Source organism: Esox lucius, chromosome 20 (assembly GCF_011004845.1).
Source record: "Esox lucius isolate fEsoLuc1 chromosome 20, fEsoLuc1.pri, whole genome shotgun sequence".
In the NCBI taxonomy this organism is placed as follows: domain Eukaryota; kingdom Metazoa; phylum Chordata; class Actinopteri; order Esociformes; family Esocidae; genus Esox; species Esox lucius.
In genome coordinates, this window is record NC_047588.1 from 34,280,592 (window position 1) to 34,308,130 (window position 27,539).

The 27,539-nt window shown below is 44.0% G+C and overlaps 2 protein-coding genes across 11 annotated transcripts; both read left to right on the plus strand.

Moving 5' to 3' along the window:
• Positions 1–101: 101 nt before the first annotated feature.
• Positions 102–14,117, plus strand: brd9 (bromodomain containing 9). 10 transcript variants are annotated; one of them, XM_034289065.1, is made up of 17 exons: positions 102–292; positions 650–870; positions 1,092–1,268; positions 1,634–1,769; positions 2,186–2,243; positions 2,362–2,506; positions 4,099–4,209; positions 8,357–8,556; positions 8,833–8,965; positions 10,496–10,571; positions 10,731–10,826; positions 11,024–11,156; positions 11,355–11,466; positions 12,173–12,226; positions 12,367–12,472; positions 12,998–13,174; positions 13,584–14,117. In XM_034289065.1, the coding sequence occupies exons 1-17, from the start codon at positions 244–246 to the stop codon at positions 13,682–13,684; spliced, it is 2,085 nt and encodes a 694-aa protein (XP_034144956.1). In that variant the 5' UTR covers positions 102–243; the 3' UTR covers positions 13,685–14,117. The 10 variants fall into 10 exon arrangements, with proteins under 10 accessions (XP_034144956.1, XP_034144955.1, XP_034144954.1 ...); XM_034289064.1 differs by having other exon boundaries at positions 1,637–1,769; positions 8,830–8,965; XM_034289063.1 differs by having other exon boundaries at positions 103–292; positions 8,830–8,965.
• A 4,825-nt stretch (positions 14,118–18,942) lies between these two features.
• On the plus strand, positions 18,943–27,492 carry zdhhc11 (zinc finger DHHC-type containing 11). The gene is made up of 11 exons (XM_010884436.4): positions 18,943–19,322; positions 20,838–21,065; positions 22,344–22,522; positions 22,747–22,848; positions 23,512–23,636; positions 23,896–24,051; positions 24,481–24,593; positions 24,701–24,759; positions 24,861–24,924; positions 25,160–25,238; positions 26,635–27,492. Exons 1-11 carry the CDS (start codon positions 19,314–19,316, stop codon positions 26,664–26,666), a joined length of 1,146 nt encoding a protein of 381 aa, XP_010882738.1. The 5' UTR covers positions 18,943–19,313; the 3' UTR covers positions 26,667–27,492.
• The last annotated feature ends 47 nt before the right edge of the window (positions 27,493–27,539 follow it).

Sequence of the window (27,539 nt, forward strand, 5' to 3'; positions counted from 1 at the left end):
ATATTAGTTGTTAAAATATTTTCTTAAACAATTAATGAATTAAATGTATTAATGAATTTTGAACTAAACAGTTTTGAGCTAATCCGTTGGACACTTTTATTTTGAAACGTGCCCCATTTTCGTGACCCGGAAGTGTTTTTTTTATGTTGCTCACAAGACCCTGGTGAACGTATAATATGCAAACAATAATGTAGATCTAAATAATACGATTTATAGTTTTTCGCCTATTACAACACAAAAAACATGGGAAAAAAGCATAAAAAGCACAAGCCGGAGTGGAGAACCGTTGATGGTAAGAAACCTGTTCTAAGCCTGGCTTTGTTTCTTGTAGCTACTTACTAGCTTGGCTAAAACGTTATTGTTGTACTGACTGTACCGCTAACGTAAGCTAGCTGTCTGAATCATCCTGCAGTGCCAAAGCCACTGTTACTGCACTTCTGTTTAGTGCTGCCCTTCGCGTTTTATGGGTGATATTGGCGTTGAGGCTAGTTAGCTACCCAGGTTAGCAACCTGTGATGGGTATTGTATTGCTTCAGTGCATATCTTTTCATTGACCCTGCATTAAATATGCTGCTGACGCGTGTATGCTTAATGATTGTGCACTTGGAATTAACCATTACGCAGAGTCAATTTTATTTTCTGTTTTCAGACTCTGAAGACAAGCCTTTTGAGAAGCCACTGAAGCTGGTCCTCAAAGTAGGAGGAAGTGAAATCACAGAACTCTCAGGCTCCGGCCATGACTCCAGTTACTACGACGACAGGTCAGACCATGAACGGGAGCGTCACAAGGACAAAAAGAAGAAGAAAAAGAAAAAGTCTGAGAAGGAGAAAGACAAACACTTAGACGATGACGAGAGGAGGAGACGTAAAGTGAGCATGAGGAGAACAAGGCTTTCATAAAAAGCATAGAATGTACCTCCAACAAAATATCTCTGTAGCCACATTCTCCAAAACACACTGCGTCAACTGCACATAATCCATAGCAGGATCACGCGTGACTGCTGAATAATTCAATAATGTGGTCATGCAGGACACTGTCCCCATCCAGGACAGTAAACATCATGAATCCATCCACATATGCTCTTTTGCAGGAGGAGAAGAGGAAGAAGAGAGAGCGGGAGCAGAGTGAGGCTGCTGCCTCTGAGGGGGCAGCCTCTGGCAGTGCTGTGGGCTTGCCCAACACCATGCCCGGTCACTCTGCTGTGGCCGTAGAGCCTTTCATGCTGCCAAAGATACCAAACATTAGTTTTGAGGTGGGTACAGTTTTGGTAAGTTGCGCCAGGAGTTTTTCTTTTTCCCCCTGATCAAGTGGCCCCTTGTTGTCTGGAGTCTTTCTGGTTTTCTGTGGGTCAGCTCTTGTGATCAGAAAATCCCCTGGCATGTGTCTCAACTGTTCCCTTCTCTCAGAATAAACAGACATTCTGGCACTCGTTTTAAAAGTATTAGATTGGTTTGAGAATTGACGGAAGACACTTAAATAAATCCAAGATGTGGATAGTCCAAGCTGACATTTTGGGAGAGGAGTCAGAAATCAGGACATGTTCTAAGAGGTCATGGGACAGAGGTCATAGGACAATGTCCAGTAGGGTAGTGAGGACTGTGTCTTTGACTGGTGTTGTGGGTGTCTCGGCAGCAGCAGGAGGAGAAGAAGAGGAAGAGGGAGAGGTTTGAGATGGAGTCTGAGATGATGGACGACTTTCTTCCCAACATAAAGGTGGAAGTGGAACAGCAAGGGGATAGACCTGTCCGGGCATGCAGGACAGCAACAGGTAATGGTACATGTCATCTTATGTGTTGTTACGTGTTATTACGCTTGAGATAAAGGATAATAACATACATTGCACTCCACAGGTTTTTGAACAGTGTCCCATTGTGTTGTTTTGGGTCTGTATTCAAGCATGTTGGATTTGAAATGAAAAAATCGCAAAGAGGTTAAAGCGCAGTCAGTGAGCTTTAATTTGAGAGTATTTACATCCATAACCGGTGTAGGAATTAGAGCCATTTTCATACATAAAATACCAGTTTTAGCTTGCTTTATTTCAAATCCAGTGTGCTGGAGTACAGACCCAAAACAACAGAATATGTCACTGTACCCGGTAGGGGTTAAAGGTCATGAATGTCCAATCACATTGGGCTGTAGAATCTGTGTTGATGAGATTGTATGTCTGTCTGTCTCTCACGTCAGAGAGTGAGTGTACCCCTCGACAGCAGCTGTTGGAACACTTCCTGCGCCAGCTTCAGAGGTCAGGGCTTCTGACACCATTCACATATCTAATACAGACCTTTCTGTATTGTGCCTGTTGGTTTCAGGATTATCAGTATTTCCACAACACTAACAAACCCATTGTCTTGTCTTTCCAGGAAGGATGCCCATGGGTTTTTCTCCTTTCCGGTGACAGACGCCATTGCTCCAGGTTACTCTGTGATCATTAAACACCCAATGGACTTCAGCACCATGAAGGACAAGATCACAGACAACGAGTACAAAACTGTCACAGAGTTTAAGGTGTGGTGCTCATTCAAGTGACCACATGGCTTTCTGATGATCACAGACTACCACTGGCCTGATTTTGAATTGTCAACATGCTGACTGTTTGGCTGTATCTCAATACGCCTTGTAGTGATTCCTCTCTGTAGTAGAAATGATGGCCCAATTTCTTTCCCCTCTGACCTTTTTCCTCAGTGCCTTTTGAAAAGCAGTATGGAATATACACTCACCTAAAGGATTATTAGAAACACCTGTTCAATTTCTCATCAACCAATTACATGGCAGTTGCTTCAATGCATTTAGGCGTGTGGTCCTGGTCAAGACAATCTCCTGAACTCCAAACTGAATGTCAGAATGGGAAAGAAAGGTGATTTAAGCAATTTTGAGCGTGGCATGGTTGTTGGTGCCAGACGGGCTGGTCTGAGTAGTTCCCAATCTGCTCAGTTACTGGGATTTTCACGCACAACCATTTCTAGGGTTTACAAAGAATGGTGTGAAAAGGGAAAAACATCCAGTATGCGGCAGTCCTGTGGGCGAAAATGCCTTGTTGATGCTAGAGGTCAGAGGAGAATGGGCCGACTGATTGAAGCTGATAGAAGAGCAACTTTGACTGAAATAACCACTCGTTACAACCGAGGTATGCAGCAAAGCATTTGTGAAGCCACAACACGCACAGCCTTGAGGCAGATGGGCTACAACAGCAGAAGACCCCACCGGGTACCACTCATCTCCACTACAAATAGGAAAAAGAGGCTACAATTTGCACGAGCTCACCAAAATTGGACAGTTGAAGACTGGAAGAATGTTGCCTGGTCTGATGAGTCTCGATTTCTGTTGAGACATTCAGATGGTAGAGTCAGAATTTGGCGTAAACAGAATGAGAACATGGATCCATCATGCCTTGTTACCACTGTGCAGGCTGGTGGTGGTGGTGTAATGGTGTGGGGGATGTTTTCTTGGCACAATTTAGGCCCCTTAGTGCCAATTGGGCATCGTTTAAATGCCTACCTGAACATTGTTTCTGACCATTTCCATCCCTTTATGACCACCATGTACCCATCCTCTGATGGCTACTTCCAGCAGGATAATGCACCATGTCACAAACCTCAAATCATTTCAAATTGGTTTCTTGAACATGACAATGAGTTCACTGTACTGAAATGGCCCCCACAGTCACCAGATCTCAACCCAATAGAGCATCTTTGGGATGTGGTGGAACGGGAGCTTCGTGCCCTTGATGTGCATCCCACAAATCTCCACCAACTGCAAGATGCTATCCTATCAATATGGGCCAACATTTCTAAAGAATGCTTTCAGCACCTTGTTGAATCAATGCCACGTAGAATTAAGGCAGTTCTGAAGGCGAAAGTACACAGTATTAGTATGGTGTTCCTAAGAATCCTTTAGGTGAGTGTATAGCGAGTCAAGGAAAGATTCATTGTGAAAGAGCCTATCGTGGATTTCACTTGTGGAAATGTAATTTGTTAAAAATTTTGATAAACAATTTGTATTTTCATAGGCAAATATGTATTTGCCTCAGCTGGAAAGTATTTACCTGTGTTAAAATGAAGCGAGTGAGGGAGCACCTAAAGTGGCTTTGTCTGTTGCAGGCGGACTTCAAGCTGATGTGTGACAACGCCATGGTGTATAACCGTCCGGAGACTGTGTACTACAAGGCTGCCAAGAAGCTGCTGCACACTGGCTTCAAGATGATGAGCAAAGTAATGAGTGTCTGTGTCCTATACAAGGACCAGACGTAAACGTTATCGTCCGTTTATCAATTGTTTTGTTCATATTTTTTTAACCCATCCATTACGTTGATTTTCTCCTTCTGATAGATGCCTTAGGTTGTGCAGAATCCTGTTTCCATGTTGCCAGCATGGCCCTTTTTCTGTTTTCCCCTATGATGTTGGCTTGTTGGTAAACGTTTCTATGTCCTTGCTTTTGCTTCAGATTGGTTCACGTGTGTGGTTCACGTGTTCACGTGTGTGGTTCACGTGTTCACGTGTGTGGTTCACGTAAAACACAACACCTGCTCATACCGTTATATACATCCATCTTCTCCCGCTTATCCGGGGCCGGGTCGCGGGGGCAGCAGTCTAAGCAGGGATGCCCAGACTTCCCTCTCCCCAGACACTTCCTCTAGCTCTTCCGGGGGGACACCGAGGCGTTCCCAGGCCAGCCGGGAGACATAGTCCCTCCAGCGTGTCCTAGGTCTTCCCCGGGGTCTCTTCCCGGTGGGACGGGACCGGAACACCTTCCCAGGAAGGCGTTCCGGAGGCATCCGAAAAAGATGCCCAAGCCACCTCAGCTGACCCCTCTCGATGTGGAGGAGCAGTGGCTCTACTCTGAGCTCCTCCCGGGTGACCGAGCTTCTCACCCTATCTCTAAGGGATCGCCCGGCCACCCTGCGGAGAAAGCTCATTTCGGCCGCCTGTATCCGGGATCTTGTCCTTTCGGTCATGACCCAAAGCTCATGACCATAGGTGAGAGTAGGAACGTAGATTGACTGGTAAATCGAGAGCTTCGCCTTGCGGCTCAGCTCTTTCTTCACCACGACAGACCGATACATCGACCGCATTACTGCAGAAGCTGCACCGATCCGTCTGTCAATCTCCCGTTCCATCCTTCCCTCACTCGTGAACAAGACCCCTAGATACTTAAACTCCTCCACTTGAGGCAGGCACTCTCCACCAACCTGAAGTGGGCAAGCCACCCTTTTCCGACTGAGGACCATGGCCTCAGATTTGGAGGTACTGATTTTCATCCCCACCGCTTCACACTCGGCCGCAAACCGTCCCAGTGCATGCTGAAGGTCCTGGTTAGAAGGGGCCAACACGACAACATCATCTGCAAAGAGCAGAGACGAAATTGTGTGGTCCCCAAACCTGACACCCTCCGGCCCCTGGCTGCGCCTAGAAATTCTGTCCATAAAAATTACGAACAGAACCGGTGACAAAGGGCAGCCCTGCCGGAGTCCAACATGCACTGGGAACAAGTCTGACTTACTGCCGGCAATGCGGACCAAGCTCCTGCTTCGGTTGTACAGGGACCTGACAGCCCTTAGCAAAGGACCCAGGACCCCATATTCCCCAAGCACCCTCCACAAGATGCCGCGAGGGACACAGTCGAATGCTTTCTCCAAATCCACAAAACACATGTGGATTGGTTGGGCAAACTCCCATGAACCCTCCAACACCCCGTAGAGGGTATAGAGCTGGTCCAGTGTTCCACGGCCCGGACGAAAACCACACTGTTCCTCCTGAATCCGAGGTTCTACTATCGGCCGTATTCTCCTCTCCAGAACCCTGGCATAGACTTTCCCGGGGAGGCTGAGAAGTGTGATCCCCCTATAGTTGGAACACACCCTCCGGTCCCCCTTCTTAAAAATAGGGACCACCACCCCGGTCTGCCATCCAAGAGGCACTGTCCCCGACCGCCACGCGATGTTGCACAGGCGTGTCAACCAAGACAGCCCCACAACATCCAGAGACTTGAGGTACTCAGGGCGGATCTCATCCACCCCCGGTGCCTTGCCACCGAGGAGTTTCTTGACCACCTCAGTGACTTCAGCCCGGGTGATGGACGAGTCCACCTCTGAGCCCTCATCCTCTGCTTCCTCAATGGAAGACGTGTCAGCGGGATTGAGGAGATCCTCGAAGTACTCCTTCCACCGCCCGACGACATCCTCAGTTGAGGTCAACAGCTGTCCACCTCTACTGTAAACAGCGTTGGTAGGGCACTGTTTCCCTCTCCTGAGGCGCCGGATGGTTTGCCAGAATCTCTTCGAGGCCAGCCGATAGTCCTTCTCCATGGCCTCACCGAACTCCTCCCAGGCCCGAGTTTTTGCCTCCACAACCACCCGGGCTGCAGCCCGCTTGGCCTGTCGGTACCCGTCAGCTGCCTCAGGAGTCCCACAAGCCAACCAGGCCTGATAGGACTCCTTCTTCAGCTTGACGGCATCCCTTACTTCCGGTGTCCACCACCGGGTTCGGGGATTGCCGCCTCGACAGGCACCGGAGACCTTACGGCCACAGCTCCGAGCGGCCGCTTCGACAATGGCGGTGGAGAACATGGTCCACTCGGACTCAATATCTCCAACCTCCCTCGGGATCCAGTCGAAACTCTGCCGGAGGTGGGAGTTAAAGATCTCTCTGACAGGAGACTCGGCCAGACGTTCCCAGCAGACCCTTACAGTACGCTTGGGCCTGCCGAGTCTGTCCAGCTTCCTCCCCCGCCATCGGATCCAACTCACCACCAGGTGGTGATCAGTTGACAGCTCCGCCCCTCTCTTCACCCGAGTGTCCAAGACATACGGCCGCAGGTCAGATGAGACGACAACAAAGTCGATCATCGACCTGCGGCCTAGGGTGTCCTGGTGCCACGTGCACTGATGGACACCCTTATGCTTGAACATGGTGTTCGTTATGGACAAACTGTGACTAGCACAGAAGTCCAATAATTGAACACCACTCGGGTTCAGATCCGGGGGGCCGTTCCTCCCAATCACGCCCCTCCAGGTGTCACTGTCGTTGCCCACGTGGGCGTTGAAGTCCCCCAGTAGAACAATAGAGTCCCCAGTCGGAGCACTTTCCAGCACCCCTCCCAGAGACTCCAAGAAGGTCGGGTACTCTGCACTGCCGTTCGGCCCGTAGGCACAAACAACAGTGAGAGACCTATCCCCGACCCGTAGGCGCAGGGAAACGACCCTCTCGTTCACCGGGGTAAACTCCAACACATGGCGGCAGAGCTGGGGAGCTATGAGCAAACCCACACCAGCCCGCCGCCTCTCACCATGGGCAACTCCAGAGTGGTGAAGAGTCCATCCTCTCTCAAGGAGTGTGGTTCCAGAGCCCAAGCCGTGTGTAGAGGTGATCCCGATTACCTCTAATCGGAACCTTTCAACCTCACGCACCAACTCAGGCTCCTTCCCCGCCAGCGAGGTGACATTCCACGTCCCTAGAGCCAGTTTCCGTGTCCAGAGATCGGGTTGTCTAGGCCCCTGCCTTCGACTGCCGCCCGATCCTCTTCGCACCGGCCCCTTATGGTCCCTCCTGTGGGTGGTGAGCCCACGGGAGGGCGGCCCCACGTCGCCCGTTCGGGCTGAGCCCGGCCGGGCCCCATGGGGGAAGGCCCGGCCACCAGGCGCTCGCATACGAGCCCCAACCCCGGGCCTGGCTCCAGGGTGGGGCCCCGGCTGCGCCATACCGGGCGACGTCACGGTACTCAAAATGTTTTTCTTCATTTAGGGGGTTTTGAACCGCTCTTAGTCTGACCCGTCGCCTAAGACCTGTTTGCCTTGGGAGACCCTACCAGGGGCATATAGCCCCAGACAACATAGCTCCTAGGGTCACTCGGGTACTCAAACCCCTCCACCACGTTAAGGTGGCAGTTCTTGGAGGGGGTTATATACAGCAGTGGTTAAATTGAGAATTTGGTGGACTTAAAACAGATTTATATATTTTTGTATGTACATCTCCAGAAATAATTACCACTGCACCTTTTTCTTTCCAAAAATGTCAAAAAGGAAGGTTTTTAGTGAGGAACAGAAGAGTTAAAATTAAGAGACCCCTGCGAATTGAACGCTTCTGTTCCTCAAAACTTTCCTTTTCAACTTTTTGGAAAGGAAAGAAAACGGTTCAGTGGTCTCTTCATGTTTTCCAGAGCTGTATCTAAACATTAATGTACACAGATGGCAGGTCTGGAGTGACTGTTATAACCCCTAGTTTCCTTCCCAAGGATCCACCTCATCATCACCCCATTCCACCAGCCATTCTATCACTCTCTGGCTGAGACACAGCCAATGGAGGATAAAGCCTTGCCCTGTGGCTCTCTCTCTCTCTCCCTCTGGCTCTGTACTCTTCGCAGGAGCGGCTCTTAGCTCTGAAACGCAGCATGTCTTTCATGCAGGACATGGATTTCTCTCAGCAGGCCGCCATTTTGGGGGACGAGGACGTGGCATCGGAGGAGCCCCAGCCGGAGGTCCTACCCATGCCCGTGGAGTTGGCGTCAGCCAAGAAGTCCAAGAAACAACCCAAAGACATCAAGGACATGAAGGAGGTCATCAGGTATCAGGGAAAAGCCATCTCATTGTATCCTCTACTGTCAGTCAATAAAATATTACACCTTGAAAGCCTTTTTATATTTAACAAAGTCCAAAGTTTACAATATCCCAGTGTAGGCCGCCAAAGCCCAACCAATGACAATGCACAGTGTCTGAGATAAACTCCCTAGAAAGGATGTTGGTTTAATTGATCCATATTATCATTAAATATTACGTCCAACATCCTGAATTATTATGATGAACTTCTAAATTACCGTGTTGTCATCTGTGGGCCCAGCAGCTACCTCTACGAGCCAGAGGGGAACGCCTGCAGCCTGACTGACAGCACAGCGGAGGAACACGTTCTGGCCCTGGTGGAGCACGCCGCAGATGAGGCCCGGGACCGCATCAATCGCTATATGCCCAACTCTAAGGTATAACAACAACCACTATATGACCAACTCTAAGGTATAACAACAACCACTATATGACCAACTCTAAGGTATAACAACAACCACTATATGCCCAACTCTAAGGTATAACAACAACCACTATATGACCAACTCTAAGGTATAACAACAACCACTATATGCCCAACTCTAAGGTATAACAACAACCACTATATGACCAACTCTAAGGTATAACAACAACCACTATATGACCAACTCTAAGGTATAACAACAACCACTATATGACCAACTCTAAGGTATAACAACAACCACTATATGCCCAACTCTAAGGTATAACAACAACCACTATATGACCAACTCTAAGGTATAACAACAACCACTATATGCCCAACTCTAAGGTATAACAACAACCACTATATGACCAACTCTAAGGTATAACAACAACCACTATATGACCAACTCTAAGGTATAACAACAACCACTATATGACCAACTCTAAGGTATAACAACAACCACTATATGACCAACTCTAAGGTATAACAACAACCACTATATGACCAACTCTAAGGTATAACAACAACCACTATATGACCAACTCTAAGGTATAACAACAACCACTATATGACCAACTCTAAGGTATAACAACAACCACTATATGACCAACTCTAAGGTATAACAACAACCACTATATGACCAACTCTAAGGTATAACAACAACCACTATATGACCAACTCTAAGGTATAACAACAACCACTATATGACCAACTCTAAGGTATAACAACAACCACTATATGACCAACTCTAAGGTATAACAACAACCACTATATGACCAACTCTAAGGTATAACAACAACCACTATATGACCAACTCTAAGGTATAACAACAACCACTATATGACCAACTCTAAGGTATAACAACAACCACTATATGACCAACTCTAAGGTATAACAACAACCACTATATGACCAACTCTAAGGTATAACAACAACCACTATATGACCAACTCTAAGGTATAACAACAACCACTATATGACCAACTCTAAGGTATAACAACAACCACTATATGACCAACTCTAAGGTATAACAACAACCACTATATGACCAACTCTAAGGTATAACAACAACCACTATATGCCCAACTCTACGGTATAACAACAACCACTATATGCCCAACTCTACGGTATAACAACCAACCACTATATGACCAAATCTACGGTATAACAACCAACCACTATATGACCAATTCTAAGGTATACCATACAACCACTATATGACCAACTGTACGGTATAACAACCAACCACTATATGACCAATTCTACAGTATAACAACCAACCACTATATGACCAATTCTAAGGTATACCATACAACCACTATATGACCAACTGTACGGTATAACAACCAACCACTATATGACCACATTTAAGGTATACCAAACGACCTCTAGATGAACAACTCTAAGGCCCTGTCTGTAAATGCTTTTTTTGTGTGTATAAATTAGGATGTATGTTTAGTTCCTCTGGTGACTGTTGGTTTATGGTTTCTTGTGCTTTTAGATGGGTTACCTGAGGAAGGAGCCTGATGGTAATCTGTTGTACACTGTAGTGAATCAGCTGGATCCAGACGCAGAAGGTGGGTTGCCCGACATTTACATTATATGTTCAATTAAGGTTTTGCGGTCCCACCAAATACGCCGTGTGCCTACAGTATACTGTACATCAGGTATATTGTGAATGTTTTGCACCGTTCAACATTGTGGTGAAGTAAATCAATCATCTGTACATCTTCCAGAGGAGGAGACTCACCCGGTGGACCTCAGCTCTCTGTCCAATAAGCTGCTGCCTGGACTGACAACACTGGGTTTCAAAGACGATCGTAGACACAAGGGTATGTGTAGAAAGGGCACGTCTTCCTCTGCTGACGAAGCACATGAGCTATTACATTTAGACACACAGTGCCTGTATGTGCCCTACATAGTCAAGCAGTGCAGCTGTCGTTGGGTGAGTTGTTCTTCACTGCCCTTCACATTGTTAGCTAGGAAAGAAAGAGTTCCTTCTGAGGCTAGCTTCCTGCTCCTGTTGCAGTGACGTTCCTGAGCAGTGCATACAACACCCAGACCCTGCAGAACAACTCCATCTACCCCGACCTGCTTCCTGATGAGGTGGACCTGCTCTACTCAGCCTATGGGGACGAGACCGGGGTTCAGTGTGCTCTCAGGTTAGCCAGTGGCAGCACGCACGTCTTTACAGCAGCACGTTTCCTTTTAGTGGCAAAGGTTTGGTACATTTCCCAAAACTCCCGGCCAGAAGTTTTCTTGAATCAGCAGTACAAAAGATTGAAATCCAAAATCCTCCAACTGGGAGTTCTAGATAAACAAAGAAAGTTATCAAATGATGTCTTGTACATTTTTTACAGTATCCAAGAGTTTGTTAAAGATTGCGGGAACGTTACGAAGCGTTTTGTGGACGGGCTGCTGGATAAGATGACTGCAGGAGATCACTCGAAGGCTATCTTCCAGATCCGACAGGTAAGTAGCACATTCAGGACTGACTCAGCTAAAAGTAGGCCTCCCCTTGTTTTTAATGACACCCTGGGAACTGGCAACTCTGATTGTGGACCTGCAAAACCACTGCACAGCACCCAAAAGAACACCTCCATGGACAAAACATCTGAATGTGTGGGCCACATCCAGCAACGTGCACTTGAATGGAGAGATGTCAGTGGGAATGCTTTTATCCAGACACCATCAACAACATCCAGCAGTCAATTTGGGGGGACAGGGGATACCGGTGGTAACAACGACTAAGTATCTTGGTTTGCTTGAGGAAGCTGTTGTCAGAAACTCACTGAAGACTTGATCACTGTATATTCAACACTGGCTACGTCTGGTCTGGGATACAGTGGAATATATTCTACACTGGCTTAGTCTGGTCTGGGATACAGTGGAATATATTCTACACTGGCTTAGTCTGGTCTGGGATACAGTGGAATATATTCTACACTGGCTAAGTCTGGTCTGGAATACAGTGGAATATATTCTACACTGGCTAAGTCTGGTCTGGGATAGAGTGGACTGAAGTCTTTACAGTATGTCTTCCATGTATTATATATTTTAAGGGATTGTCACTTGAATATGTGCTGATATGTGTTTGTTGTGCCATTTGTAACCACTGGTATGATCTGAATGTATCTAAGTTGGGTGAATGTGATTTTAATATCTGTTTCTGTTTCAGAAAAGAAACATGACCTTACCTGATGAAATGAAGACCAGCATCTGTGATATGCAGGCACGTGACTCGCAGCTGTTGAATGTCTACTGGGGTTTAGTTTGTTTGGAGTTCAAGGTTCTTGAAACCTCTGTGTTTTCCCATCCTGCTTGGCCTATGTGCTTGTCTGCCTGATCTTACATGTGTTTTTGTGTGCTCAGGTGGCTGATGGGACAGTTCTAGGAGAAGGTAGCTCTGTGCTGGACTTCATGTCCATGAAGAGCTACTCAGATATGTCTCTAGAGATGTCCATGCTCAACTCATTAGGTGAGATTATCACAAGTGTTGTTTTCATCACTTTCATTCATTGCTACTATCAACACACACACGCACCCTCATCCGTGGTAGGTAAGACCTATAGAAATGTAACCCTCCTCCCTGGTAGGTAAGACCTGTATTCATGTAACCCTCCTCCCTGGTAGGTATGACCTGTATTCATGTAACCCTCCTCCCTGGTAGGTAAGACCTGTATTCATGTAACCCTCCTCCCTGGTAGGTAAGACCTGTATTCATGTAACCCTCCTCCCTGGTAGGTAAGACCTGTATTCATGTAACCCTCCTCCCTGGTAGGTAAGACCTGTATTCATGTAACCCTCCTCCCTGGTAGGTAAGACCTGTATTCATGTAACCCTCCTCCCTGGTAGGTAAGACCTGTATTCATGTAACCCTCCTCCCTGGTAGGTAAGACCTGTATTCATGTAACCCTCCTCCCTGGTAGGTAAGACCTGTATTCATGTAACCCTCCTCCCTGGTAGGTATGACCTGTATTCATGTAACCCTCCTCCCTGGTAGGTAAGTCTGTGAAGAAGGAGCCGGAGCACGATGACGGTAGCAGCCAGCAGCATTTTGAAGAGGCAGCCAAGCTCCTGCAGGAGTTTCAGGAAGGCCAGGTGGAGAGGGGAGGCTCCAGGCCTTCCTCCAACCTCTCCTCCCTGTCGGGCACCTCTGACAGAGACCAGCATCACCTGGGTAAGGACAGCACTGGGGACTTGTTCCAAATACAACTCAGTCCTTCAGCAAGTGATCCACTGGTCATAAGTAGTGCACTAGGGACTCCTGGTGGAGCACATGGCAAGGGTAGGTGTGCTCGCAGTGAGTCACGAAACCGTTGAGCAGGAGGGGGGAAGGCCAAGCCAGCCAGAAGGAAAGAGGAGAGTGAGTCATTGGATGTGGAAGGGGAGGAGAGTGAGGTTGAAGCGGCTGAATCAGGGATACATATCATATTGTATATTTTTCAAAGCGGGCACCCTTTGCCTTGATGACAGCTTTGCACACTCTTGGCATTCTCTTGGCCAACTTCATGAGGTTCTATTTTATGCGTTCAGTCTGTTGTATTCAAGGTAATAACTGTTGGTCCTGTTTTTCTGTTTCTCCTCAGGGAGTCCTACTCACCTGGGTGTTGGCGACCAGTCTGAGATGGTTCACGACCCTTATGAGTTCCTTCAGTCTCCAGAGCCTGGCTCCACAGCCAACCCATGATCCACATGAACTGGGATACAACTGGAAATAAGGAAATAACTCCCACCAGGTTGTTGAGAAATCCCTGTTGTAGACTCCTGGAATTTGGCAGGGAGCAGGGCAACTAGAGTTTCTCCAATATTCAGCCAATATTTCTGGAGAATTGGGAATTTTGGGAAAGGTACCAGAAATAATTTATCCCGACCGGCCATTGGTCCACTTTCAGATACTGTTTTATTTTCCATGTGTCTTGTTTCGGGTTGGTTGATCTGATCCTAGATCTGTGGTCAGGAGGAAACATCTGGTGCTGATCCCATTTTAACATCACTGGTTTGTTGTCTTTGCTCCAGCACAGCATGGACGAGGAGAACCTTTGGCATGTTATGAACTCATGATTGTACATATTTCAATGTGTGCTGAACTTACGAGAATAAAGATGTTTTTAATACAGTAACAATTTAGTTTTTATTTCAAATGTTTTTGGCACAAGAGTTAAATGTAATACATTGGCACATCAATAGTTTCAAGCTTTTTTTGTCAAATGCATCAAACAACACAGCGTCTTCCTGCACAATGAAATTCCTGTGACAGGGCACCTGACAAATAACGTAGGGAGAGTTAGGAGTATATAAGCAAAAATATTGCTAGACAGAAAATAATGTATAAAATAAAGCAACAATACACAACACTGTACACTAGCAGCAATCTGGGTAGTATTTTTGAACATTTAGATATGGCAAGTATGGGAGTAATATACATAATAGTGTGAACTAGCAGCAGTGGTAAGGTTATTGAATATAAAAACATAAGAGTGCAATAAGCTTATGAATGGTGGCGTAGCACACTACAACTACGTAGTGAGAATTAAGAAGAAAAATGTACACACAGCAAAAACATATCAAGAGGATAAAGCGATAATATACATACAACTGTACATAGCAGCAGTTTAAAAAGAGTCCTGTAAATTAACAATATTGGTTGTAGTATTGAATATTGTAAACTGGCAAGTATGGCAGTAACATACATTAAATAAAATGTAAAACTAGAATTGATTTGAAATATTCCAAGGCCCATTAAAGTACCTGAAAGGGCATCAAAACATCTGGAATGTTAGTGTGTGATCATTGTGATCATGGATCAGTGTTGCTGGCTTGAGGGAAAAAACAGTTTGAGTCTGGAAGTGTGTTCCCCAATAACATAACCTTATGCGTTTTGAACTTTTTACCTAAAGTCTGTCCCATACGTTTCGTAGAGGGACAATATCTCAAAGATATTGATTAAAAAAAAGCAAAGATCAGGGGCCTTATGTATTAAGTATCTCAGAGTAGTAGTGTTCATCTTGGATCAGGAATTCTTACATAAACATTCTTACATAAAAAAATGTACTGGCTGCCACTAGATTGAGAAACAAAAAATATGCATATTGATACACGTTTTCTTTTGGTTCATCTAGAGAAAGTTGTAGATACAATATTTTATTTTTTTCTCTATATAGAGATGTAGGGAGCTCTTAAATCATCCACTTGTTCATAGGGAAACATTTTGAATGTTTATAACTGAAGTGAAGTAATGTGTTAGGGTAAGAGAATGTAAAGGGTAAGAGAGAAATGACTGTTTGTGGTGGCTATGGCGAAGAGGCGCTTCATTGTGCCCCATGGACTTTTTAAACTGGGTTAGGGAAGTAAGGTAGCTCCCCATTGGTTTTTTTTATTTGCCATGCAAACCCCTTTTTTATGTCAACACCCCAGTCATTTGGGCAGATAACAAGTCCTCACTACCTTGTTCAAATGTGAACTGGTTAGAAACACTAAACAAAAAATCGAAAGAGCCCTTTTGCACATCATAGAATATCTGAAGACTTGCTTTTGACCTGGCAAAGAGGATGGGAGTCCAAAACACATTCAACAAAGGAAGGCTATTGGCAGGCAGACTGGTTTTACAATTTTATGAAGCTCTACCCAGAATTATCTATACAAATTTCACAAGCAACAAATCAAGATGAAACTCTGTTGTACTCTGATGTAACTTTATCTCTGTCTATTAGGAGTTCCACCAGAAATTGTTGTCCCCACTGAGGTGAGTAAAAAGGAATAAATATAGCATTACAAATTATTGCAAGAATTAAAAATCTTGACTTATTTAAATGACAAGGATTTTTGTTTAACTCTACATAATGGATTGTATGGAAAGAGATAAGTGGGAGATTTCCATGAAAACCCAAGACATAATCCTCAATTGGGGAAAACAGAAGAAACAAAGCCCGACAGGTGATGTGTCACTTGCAGCAGCTAAAAAAAACAAACATATCCTAGTCAATCCAGGTCTAGCTTTGTGTGTCAATCTGAGAATCCATCCTCACCTCTTCTCATTCCTTTACCATGCTTTTGGTCAGTGTCTGTCTGCTGCAGGGGAAAACTGCAACGCATTGTCCACTCTGCAGAATGTCATCCCTTAATCCTGCCGCCCAGTATTCTCCAGCAGGCAGACCGGCAGTGGGTCAACCATTACCGAAACAGATTCTGCCACCTGGGGCCCTAAGCATCTGCTTATTTTCTCCACATAGACTAGTGAGACTGTGCTCGCCGAATCGAGTCACCTCACGACTGTCAAGTAAATACCGGCATTACACTTTGTCTGCCCGTTCGTCCTCTCTGTAGATCACCAGTCCTGATCCCAATATCCGGCACAACCATTCCAAGCAACCAACAAAGGAGGCGTGTCGGGTCCAAACACCTGACCTACATAGCCCCTCTGTAGACCCACCAACAGCATCACCACTGGAACCAGCCCCTGGAACCAGCCCCAGCACCTGTTTTCCAGCATTTACACTGATCCTGGTTCCCGATCCAGGGCCCCCAACCCTAGTTGTCACAAACCGTCCGTCAGAATCCACCCAGAACAACATGCAGCCCCAACCAGACCGACCTAACCCAACCCCACCGTCCTGTCCGCCCCACCCCAACTCAAAACACAGACTCTACAAATACCCCCACTGTTTCGGCTCCACACTACTCACGCTTTTTCATTTACATGCCATCGTTTTCTATTTGCTTTGTAATATTTGTTTTTCTCAGCTCTGGCTCCCTGTGAGTCATGCATGTTTTTTTTTTATGCACAGTCACATAACTTATTTTAGTGTCATGCTTACTTTGTCACATATGTTTTCCTTTTGGTTGTAAATATTAGGTGAATTTTAATTTCATTGTTTTCAAAGAAGTCTGAAACTGTAAATAATAATGAATAAAAAAAAATGGAAAACCCAAAATCAAACTCACTGTTCATCCACCTGTGACTAGATACACTACAATAAAACTGTAAATGTTAAAATCAATTGTAAATTCATCCTTAATCACAGCTAATATGCATCTCATATGCATCTCATATGCTCACAAACCACTGGATACTGTATAAATACTGTTTATATATATATATATAAACACACAGTATATATATATACTGTATATATACATACAGTATCTCACAAAGTATCTCACCCCTCCCATTTTTGTAAATATTTGATGATATCTTTTCATGTGACAACACTGAAGAAATGACATTTTGCTACAATTTAAAGTAGTGAGTGTACAGCTTGTATAACAGTGTAAATTTGCTGTCCCCTCAAAATTACACGACACGCAGCCATTAATGTCTAAACCTCTGGCAACAAAGGTGAGTACAATTAGAAAATGGCCAAATTCTTGTCTTTGTACTCCTCACCTGGTTGTCGCCACACACACTTGACACAATCTGACCCAAATAAGTTAATCTTGGTCTCATTAATCCAGTAATCCATGTCCTTAGTCTGCATGTCTTCAGCAAACTGTTTGTGGGCTTTCTTGTGCATCATCTTTAGAAGAGGCTTCCTTCTGGGACGACAGCCATGCAGACCAATTTGAAGCGGTGTATGGTCTGAGCACTGACAGGCTGACCCCCACACCCCTTCAACCTCTGCAGCAATGCTGGCAGCACTCATACGTTCAAATCATTTCCCAAAGATAATGTCTGGATATGACGCTGAGCAAGTGCACTCAACTGCTTTGGTTGACCATGATGAGGCCTGTTCTGAGTGGAACAGTTTCCTGTTAAACCGATTTATGGTCTTGGCCACCATGCTGCAGCTCAGTTTCAGGGTCTTGGCAATCTTCTTATAGCCTAGGCCATCTTTATGTAGAGCAACAATTCTTTTTTTCAGATCCTCAGAGAGTTCTTTGCCATGAGTTGCCATGTTGAACTTCCAGTGACCAGTATGAGGGAGTGTGAGAGTGATAACACCAAATTTAACACACCTGCTCCCCATTCACACCTGAGACCTTGTAACACTAACAAGTCACATGACACCGGGAAGGGAAAATGGCTAATTGGGCCCAATTTGGCCATTTTCACTTAGGGGTGTACTCACTTTTGTTGCCAGCGGTTTAGAGATGAATAGCTGTGTGTCGTGTAATTTTGAGGGGACAGCAAATTTACACTGTTATACAAGCTGTACACTCACTACATTACATTGTAGCAAAGTGTCATTTCCTCACATGAAAATATATCATCAAATATTTACAAAAATGGGAGGGGTGTACTTACCTTTGTGAGATACTGTATGTATATATACAGTATATACATATTTGTGAGACACTATATATATATATATATATATATATATATATATATATATATATATATATATATATATATATATAGGACAGTATAACAGTACTAGTCAAAGTGTGGACACCTACTCATTCCACGCTGTTCCTTTATCTTTACTATTTTTCACATAATAGTAGAATAATAGTAGAAGACATCAAAACGAAGAAATGACAAATTTGGAATCATGTAGTATCCAAGACAGTGTCAATCAAATCAAACAACATTTATATTTAAGATTCTTCAAAGTAGCCACAATTTGCCTTTATCACAGCCTTGGTAGGCTACTGTATATAGCCCATGACAACGTTGGGTAGCTTTTTAAATTCTGCTTCGACAGTATATGATGTCTTACTACTAGCACTAAAACTGCATCAAGTAAAAATATGATTTTTAATTAGTGTAAATCCATTTAGGATTACGTTTGATTCTGATTCTGTTCTTGATAAAAAAAAATACAAAAATACGAATTATAAGGAATCCTCGTGCAATGCAATGTCAAGGTTAGAGGGCTGCATACATACATTACATATTTTATGTAATGTTTTAGCTCTCAAGTAAACTCATAATTCTGATTGTGCAAGCCATGGAGCCTATTTAATGACAAGCTTCGGTTGCCGCGTTGTAAAAACCACGTACAGAGCATGCGCATTTTTTTAAAGCTAGTTTCCATAGCAGTGGTGGTGCTCACGGTGTTCGCGCCTCCAGAGAACTTCTTCAACTTAGGACTGACTGATACCGCCGTGCCAGTGAATTTGGTCTTATCATGGATACACGCACAATATTATATATTGCATATCATTGATATCAACTAACTTTGTTTCCTTCTCTATCAATTCGATGCGCGTTTGCGTAATGAAAAGATTGCGGTAGCTTATTGAGACGTCCGGTTGATTGTTCAGGTGAAACAAACCATTATGGGCAATCAAACTTGGGAAATATTCTTCCTTTGACCACGTATCCGTTCGTTTTAAGCTTCTCGGTGTGTTGGTCGGTTATTAAACGGTATCACATGACAAATGTAAGTCATTTTCTAATTATTTTAATAACTTTAGAAATGTAAAATGTACCAAATGTGTATAGTCTAATGTGGTTGATGTATTTATTGTTTAAACTGTAAGTTAGTGATTTAAATGTCTTTTATTCAGATTCTGGTGTTGCGTGCATTGCGTTGTTTTCTTTTTTTACTGACAGATGATGATGATGATGAAAAATCCCATCAATCTTATATAGAACATTTGTAGATTAAACCATGTTCAGCTGGTTTACCCTAAACTAACCCATAGACTCACTGTACATTTCCTCTGTCAATTAACCAATTCTGTGAGCACTATATGACACTCTTATTTGCCTAGAACGTTGCAGTCTGCGACACCATCTGATTGGCACTAGAGCAAATAACCTGCCGGGGTTATATTCATTTGATCACGCCGTAGCAAAACATTTGCAACAGAAAACGTGAGGTTTTGTAATGGACGTGTTTAGCTAGGCCCTTCCAGTTTCAATGGATTGTCTTTCGTTCGTGGTCTAATGAATACGCCACAGGGAATGTATTACTGCTTTTGCTAGGCAACCGAATGTCACTCCTGTCTATGAACATGTTGGCGAACAGGATCATACCGTAAATGCCCATGTCAAATCTCTGGCTCATTTTGTGCAAAGATGATGATTACAGTGTGATGTGCTGCAATATGATTTTTCATGCACTGACATTCTGATAATTGGATTCTTAGAATTAATTGGATCATCAATATATGAAAGCTTAATGGACATGGTTTCTAGGCCATTGTATGAAGAACATCTACACTTTTATCCAAACTTTTACTGGTTGAGGCTGAACTGGTGAGACCAGCTGGCTGCTCAAAGCAATATCCCCCTTGTGAAACTAACTTCTGCTTTTGACCTTACACAGCCCATAGTATGAGGAAGTGGTGGGTTTCCATCTTAACCTAATTAAACCTGTTTGTGTTTCCTAAATAGAAAGTTGTGCTATTCAATAAATAGTGAGTGTCTTCTGAATTACTGAAATGTAAATTTTGCACTTTGCATTCTGATGTTATGTCCATGTCGAAGCAGAATGGTCTCTATTAGCTACTGACAGTGTAGCGAGATGTTGAAGATGCAGTCATGGGCCAACTCAACTAATTTCCCTGGCAAATCTAACCACAACCTATCTGTGTGGCACCAGTGTGTTGTCATGCATTCTAGAACAGACACAGTGACACATCATCCTCTTCACTTTTGATATTGTGATGTATCTATTAGCCCTTTCACATCTATTGCAAAAACATTTCTCAGCTTACAACCAGGGCCCAGAGTTCCTCCTGATTCAGGTCATGTTGTCAAGGAAAACTCCTTAGCTCCAACTCAATTTGTCTTTGATTCCTTGAATTCTATTTGCTCGTTTCCTCAAACATATTTTGGATAAGGTCCAAGGTAACTCTCTTCGAACCTTCTCCAGTGTGTTTTTGAGATATGAGCAAATAAGGAAATAGAAAGAGACCCAGAATAATTTACAGATCCCTTGCTGTTCCAGATGAGCTGTATTGAAAGACAGCTGAGGCGGACGGCTCCTGCACGTGGAGGCAGCAAGAATGAGCTGGTGACCCCTTCGACAGAAGCCCTCTCCAGGGTCAATGGTTGGGCCTGCCCCCCTCACTCCTTCCAGCTGGTGGGGTGGACAGTATACAGCTACATGGCTATAGTTGGCTTGGGGATCTACATCCCACTGCTACCTTCACCCTGGAGCCAGATAACCTACTCTGTATCCTTTACCCGAGGACTAATCTGTTCCTCCAGACATGGTGGCAGGATGCTATGCACACTCAAGGTGCTGTACAAGGACTCTTGGAAGCAGAGGTTTACAGTTTCAAGCTGAAGTAAAAAAAAAAATAATGCTTGACCTGTAGTTGATTTTGTTCAGCTGGTACAAGTAGAACCAGTTGTTTTAGTTTAGCTGGTACAAGTACAGCCAGTTTTTGCCAGGTAAATGTAGAACCACTTGACTTGTCCCATAAGCAAAAACTCTTAGGTATTAAGTGCCCCCTTTAAACAGTTTTTCTTTGACATGTTTGGATATATGGACATTTGATCTCAACTTTAATGCCATTGACAGATTAATCTAACCTAATTCAGCAAGTAAAAATTAAAAGGATTATGGAAGTTCTAAACTACCTTGTTTTTGATTGAGTATACCCATCTGTATCCATACACTTAGTTGGACTAATGTGAACCAAAACCAAGCAAGTTATTAGAAAGTAACTGATGTAATTTGGAGGACACAGCATTACTGTTCATATAGAGCATTCTGTTCATATATAATTTGTTTCAGTAACTCAATAATTTAGAAATATATTGACTTTGTTAGCAAATAATTTGTCCTAAAATGTTAGTGCATTTGTAACATTGTTAGCTTTTTTTATATTAATTTAATTAAGTATTAATGAGTGCCAGTCAGACGTTTGATCAAACCTACTTATTCAAGGGTGTTCTATTTTTACTATGTTCCACATTGTAGAACAATAATGATTTCCAAACTATAAAATAACACATGGAATAATATAGGAACCAAAAAAGTGTTAAATCAAAATACATTTATTCTACGTTCTTCAAAGTAGCCACCCATTCCCTCGATGCCCGCTTTGCACACTCTTGGCGTTCTTTCAACCAGCTTCATAAGATTATATTGTCCCCCATTCTCAGTTCTCAGAAACCAATCTTCAGTTGTACAGTGTCTTGTCTCGAAGGCTGCAAACACACACACACACACACACACTCAGTACTGCATATCCTGGGCCATTTATTGTTATTTTTAAGAACATGAGTCCCTTGTGTCCTGTGTGTGTGTGTCCAGTTATCTTCAACATCTGAACTTTTGATCGGCGCAGGTCTTGGGCTGCGTCCTTAACTGCACCCTCAACCCTGTGTAGTACACTTCTTTGGACCAGGGCATTGCCATGGCAGAGTAGGTGGTAGGGTTCTACTGTATGCAGGACACAGCATGAGGTAATTATCTCCCGTCAGTCCCTTGACCACTGTGCAGTTGACCGGTACAGCCTTCATTGTGCACCTGGTCACCCATCTCGTAGCCGTGTCCGTCGACCCAGCAGAGGCGGGTGTCCGAGCCAAGAGAACCTACTCCAACCCGATGCCTGTCTTTGACAAGACCAAGCAGCCGCACGTCATCCACAACCTGCACTGCTACCTGTGTAAAATCAACGTGTATGTGGCTCCCGAGTCCTCAAAAGGAAGTTATGATCCCCAGATGACACTCCTTTCCCTTTAGAGTGAATTCATTTCTACCAGGGCCCATAGGTGCAGGGTAAAATGCTGCACTTTGTAGGGAATGGGTTGCTCTTTACAACCCAATGTCCTCCTGTTGTGTTTTGGTTATTGAGGGAATGGCGAAAAGGCTGATGGGGTTTCTTCTTTTTGTTTTTCTACAGGGACCCTAAAGTGAAGCACTGCGGCGTCTGCAACAAGTGTGTTGAAGACTTTGATCACCACTGTAAATGGCTCAACAACTGCGTGGGAGGGAGGAACTACTGGTAAAAGGAAGCAGGGAAAGAATAAAGCCCATTTCACTCATTATTGAATACTAAGTGTTAAACGATTTAATTGTCCCCCGCCGATAAAATTGGAAAGATTTTGATAAAACTTGGGTTAATGATGTCTTACTGAACTGGCATTTTCAAAATGATGTTGATTGGCACATACAGATAAGTCAATTAATACATGTGGTTGCATGTAGAGAATTAGCTGGCCAAGCCAAGCTGCTGCATAGCCGTGTGGTCAGTGTACTTCTGTACAACTCAAGATTAAATTCAAGAGACACAAGGAAGAGGACGAACGGCAATGCCATAAAACACATACCTACACATATAACATGTAGCACTATTTCCAGAATCCCCTTCAGCACCACAAACTACATGGCTCAGCACATAAACACCAAGGCCACTAAATCCTGTGTTCACTGATGCCCCGTTTACATTTGTTATATCACTATTTTGTGGCCTAGGGTCGTTCTCCAGTACACATGCACCGCAAGTTCAAATTCACTTTCTGTCCTCCGTTTGTCTGACGAAAGAGTGATGGAGTGACAGATACTTTAAAAACCACAGCTGCGGCTTAAATTACACTTTGGCCCTAGTTCTTTACAGTATGTTTAGGGTAGTATTTGGGATGTGCTGTAGACTGATGTTTTTCCTCAGGTACTTCTTTGTGGCGGTGTGTTCTGCTACACTGGGTGTTCTCCTGCTTCTGATAGTTCTCCTGTTCATCTTCATCCAGCACTACATAGACCCAGCCTGTCTCCGCTCCGCACCTCAGTTCAACAGTGAGTCGTCCACTCAGCCAGGTCGTTTTGGGATAGGCTAGACGGAGAGAGTTAATGGACTTCAACCTTTTCCGCCCTTTTTGCTTCGTCATGTAAAGAAGTTGTTTGGGCCCACAGTATTTTTAAAATGTTAAAATTTTATTTTTTCAGCTACTCAGGGTTTAGGTGGATAATGATTTTAAATTTTCGTCCACGGTACACCATCAATCACTTCAACCCTTTTTGTTGCCTTATCTCGTCCACGCTGTTGTATGTGTAGGTGTGTTGAATAACGGAACATGGCTGGTCTTTCTGCCCCTGGCGCCGATGGAAACGAGCTCTGCGTGCCTCCTGGTTTTGGCCTTCCTCACTGTCATGGTGGCCTCCGCCTCCCTGCTGCTGCTGGGACACCTGCTGTTCTTCCACATCTATCTCTGTGAGTGACCGTTCATCCCAAAAGACACACTACTCCCTCCACCACATTTGACCAAAGCCAACCGAAACGGCAACTGTTGACAAGGCCTGCTGTTAACACGGCTGTTAATTGATGTAGAAAGGGTCAACCCGTGGATTTTTTTGTCAGACTCTTTGTAAATGTTTCTTGATTAATAAAATGGATTATAGCAATCAGTAGTATTCTCGAAACAAATGAAAACATTTAAATGATTTATACACAAAGAGACATGGGAATGGATTAAGCTGATCAGTAAGATGTTATGGTACAGAAATGAGTAAATGTATAGAATTTCAATTTCATTGTATGTCAGGTGAACTGTCCCTTGCTAAAGTAATGCCACGTAGCCCTGGGGTCTTCACTCCCGCCATTAAACCTTCGCTGTGTGCTTTCTTTGTCTGGTCTATGCAGTGGCGAACAAAATGAGCACGTATGACTACATAATGAAGCAGCGTCGAAAACAAGCCGTCGTCCAGGACGTGGAGTTGGGTGTTCCCCAGTCGTCTGAGAGCAACGTAGGAGAGGTGGGAATGTTACTGGAATCGTGAAAACATGTTTCCGGTATTCCAGTGGGTCCATGCATTTATGTACTCCGGATTGGGTTGTTGATTTCATTGTTTCAATGTTCCAGATTCACACGTCCATGGAGCCACCTATCGACTGTGATGCCTCGTTGTCCCATAGCATCGGGTAGGCGTTTCTACTGCCATTTGAAACTAGGATGCATGTGGATGGATGTGATACAGCGCTGCAGAAACAAAAATTCAATTTATTCTTTTTATTTTTTGCAGTAGCTGTAATTATCCAGAGAAAGGGAAAATTTCAAGTCGACTTTCTGGATCTTTCTGCACTGAGGTCAGTTGTCCTAGCATATGAGTACTCACTTGACTAGTGGTAGCCTAGTGGTTAGAGCATCTGTCCAGAGGTAAGGTAAAAACTGTATTGTTCAGTCCCTGAGCGAAGGCAAGCAGCGCTAATACGTCCCTGGTTGTTGATACAATTGAGAATGTATTCTTAGCCAACACACCTGATGGAAAAAAATGGAAAATCTATTTGCCGTTTTTAACCTCAGAACAAATTGTTGTTGTAGTTGGAAAACTTAACAAAACCACCGGAAAAGGACAATAGACTGTTCTACGGAACTGAGCAACCCGCCCGGGTTATACCAGGTGAGTATACTCCATGTGCTGTCATATACACTCACCTAAAGGATTATTAGGAACACCTGTTAAATTTCTCATTAATGCAATTATCTTATCAACCAATCACATGGCAGTTGCTTCAATGCATTTAGGGGTGTGGTCCTGGTCAAGACAATCTCCTGAACTCCAAACTGAATGTCATAATGGAAAAGAAAAGTGATTTAAGCAATTTTGAGTGTGGCATGGTTGTTGGTGCCAGACGGGCCGGTCTGAGTATTTCACAATCTGCTCAGTTACTGGGATTTTCACGGGTTTACAAAGAATGGTGTGAAAAGGGAAAAACATCCAGTATGCGACAGTCCTGTGGGCGAAAATGCCTTGTTGATGCCAGAGGTCAGAGGAGAATGGGCCTGATTCAAGCTGATAGAAGAGCAACTTTGACTGAAATAACCACTCGTTACAACCGAGGTATGCAGCAAAGCATTTGTGAATCCACAACACGCATGACCTTGAGGCGGATGGGCTACAACAGCAGAAGACCCCACCGGGTACCACTCATCTCCACTACAAATAGGAAAAAGAGGCTACAATTTTCATGAGCTCACCAAAATTGGACAGTTGAAGACTGGAAGAATGTTGCCTGGTCTGATGAGTCTCGATTTCTGTTGAGACATTCAGATGGTAGAGTCAGAATTTGGCGTAAACAGAATGAGAACATGGATCCATCATGCCTTGTTACCACTTTGCAGGCTGGTGGTGGTAGTGTAATGGTGTGGGGGATGTTTTCTTGGCACACTTTAGGCCCCTTAGTGCCAATTGGGCATCGTTTAAATGCCACGGCCTGCCTGAGCATTGTTTCTGACCATGTCCATCCGTTTATGACCACCATGTACCCATCCTCTGATGGCTACTTCCAGCAGGATAATGCACCATGTCACAAAGCTCGAATCATTTCAAGTTGGTTTCTTGAACATGACAATGAGTTCACTGTACTTAAATGGCCCCCACAGTCACCAGATCTCAACCCAATAGAGCATCTTTGGGATGTGGTGGAACGGGAGCTTCGTGCCCTGGATGTGCATCCCACAAATCTCCACCAACTGCAAGATGCTATCCTATCAATATGGGCCAACATTTCTAAAGAATGCTTTCAGCACCTTGTTGAATCAATGCCACGTAGAATTAAGGCAGTTCTGAAAGCGAAAGGGGGTCAAATACAGTATTAGTATGGTGTTCCTAATAATCCTTTACATGAGTGTATGATTCAGCATACATTTCATTTTTTAAATGGCCTACTACAAGTATGTGTATCTTTGTTCAAAAGTAGTGCACTATGAATAGGGTACTATTTAAGATGCGGCCATAGTTGATTATCAGTGTAACCACTTCTAAACTGACACATTTTCCATTTTCTGTCTGTAAGGTGACGTGGGGATGGACATCCACATGGGCTGAAGGCTGGGTGGAGGGGGAGAGCAGGGGCCCTGGTGCAAGGCCCCAGAGTCTGTACAAGGGCTCTGGGTTTACTAGCCTCTGCAAATCTGGGCAGCTTCATCACGGGACCCTGAGGGTTCACCTCAGTAGCTGGTCTACGATACTCTACAGGAGGCCACAGACATTATCTAGTCAGCACTTAAAAACCGGAACCCACCCCGCTGAATGCTAGTCATTAACAGTGTGAATGGTGGAGTTTCAACTTGCGAAATCATTGTGGAAATGAACTGAAATTGACAGCCTGTTTTCACATCACAAGTGATCTGCCATCAGCTACTTTTAACCGTTAGTTGGTGTGTGTGTTTTGTCTTGGACAAAGTTCATTAGCTGGTGTCTGATGCTCTAGAGGGCGACAGTCACCATGTCACCACAGAACTGAGGAACAAAGAGAAAATGCTCATGCTGGACTGAAATAACCATGAAGCCATGGACCTATATATGACTCAGTTGTTGCCTGTGACGATAAGAACTTTGGATTCTGAGATTCTAAAATGCATCAAGGAATCTATAAACCATCATTAAAAATGATCTATCACCGGCTGAACACGTTCAATGAACACATTGGATGCAAGCAGATTTCCTATTAAATAGGACAAACAAATATTTACTGTGAAGGATGACATTTTCCTGCTTTATAATATGCAGTGGACTACTGAATGCATGTTGAATACCTACACATGTTGGATATTTTTGAAAGGATATTTTATTATTTTATTGTAACTATATGTCATTTTGCCTTATTTATGTTTTAACCATGTTTTATTTGTTTATATTGCAATATCAGGAGATCATAACTTGCCTGAATTGAATAAAGTGTAAAGCAAAAAACATACA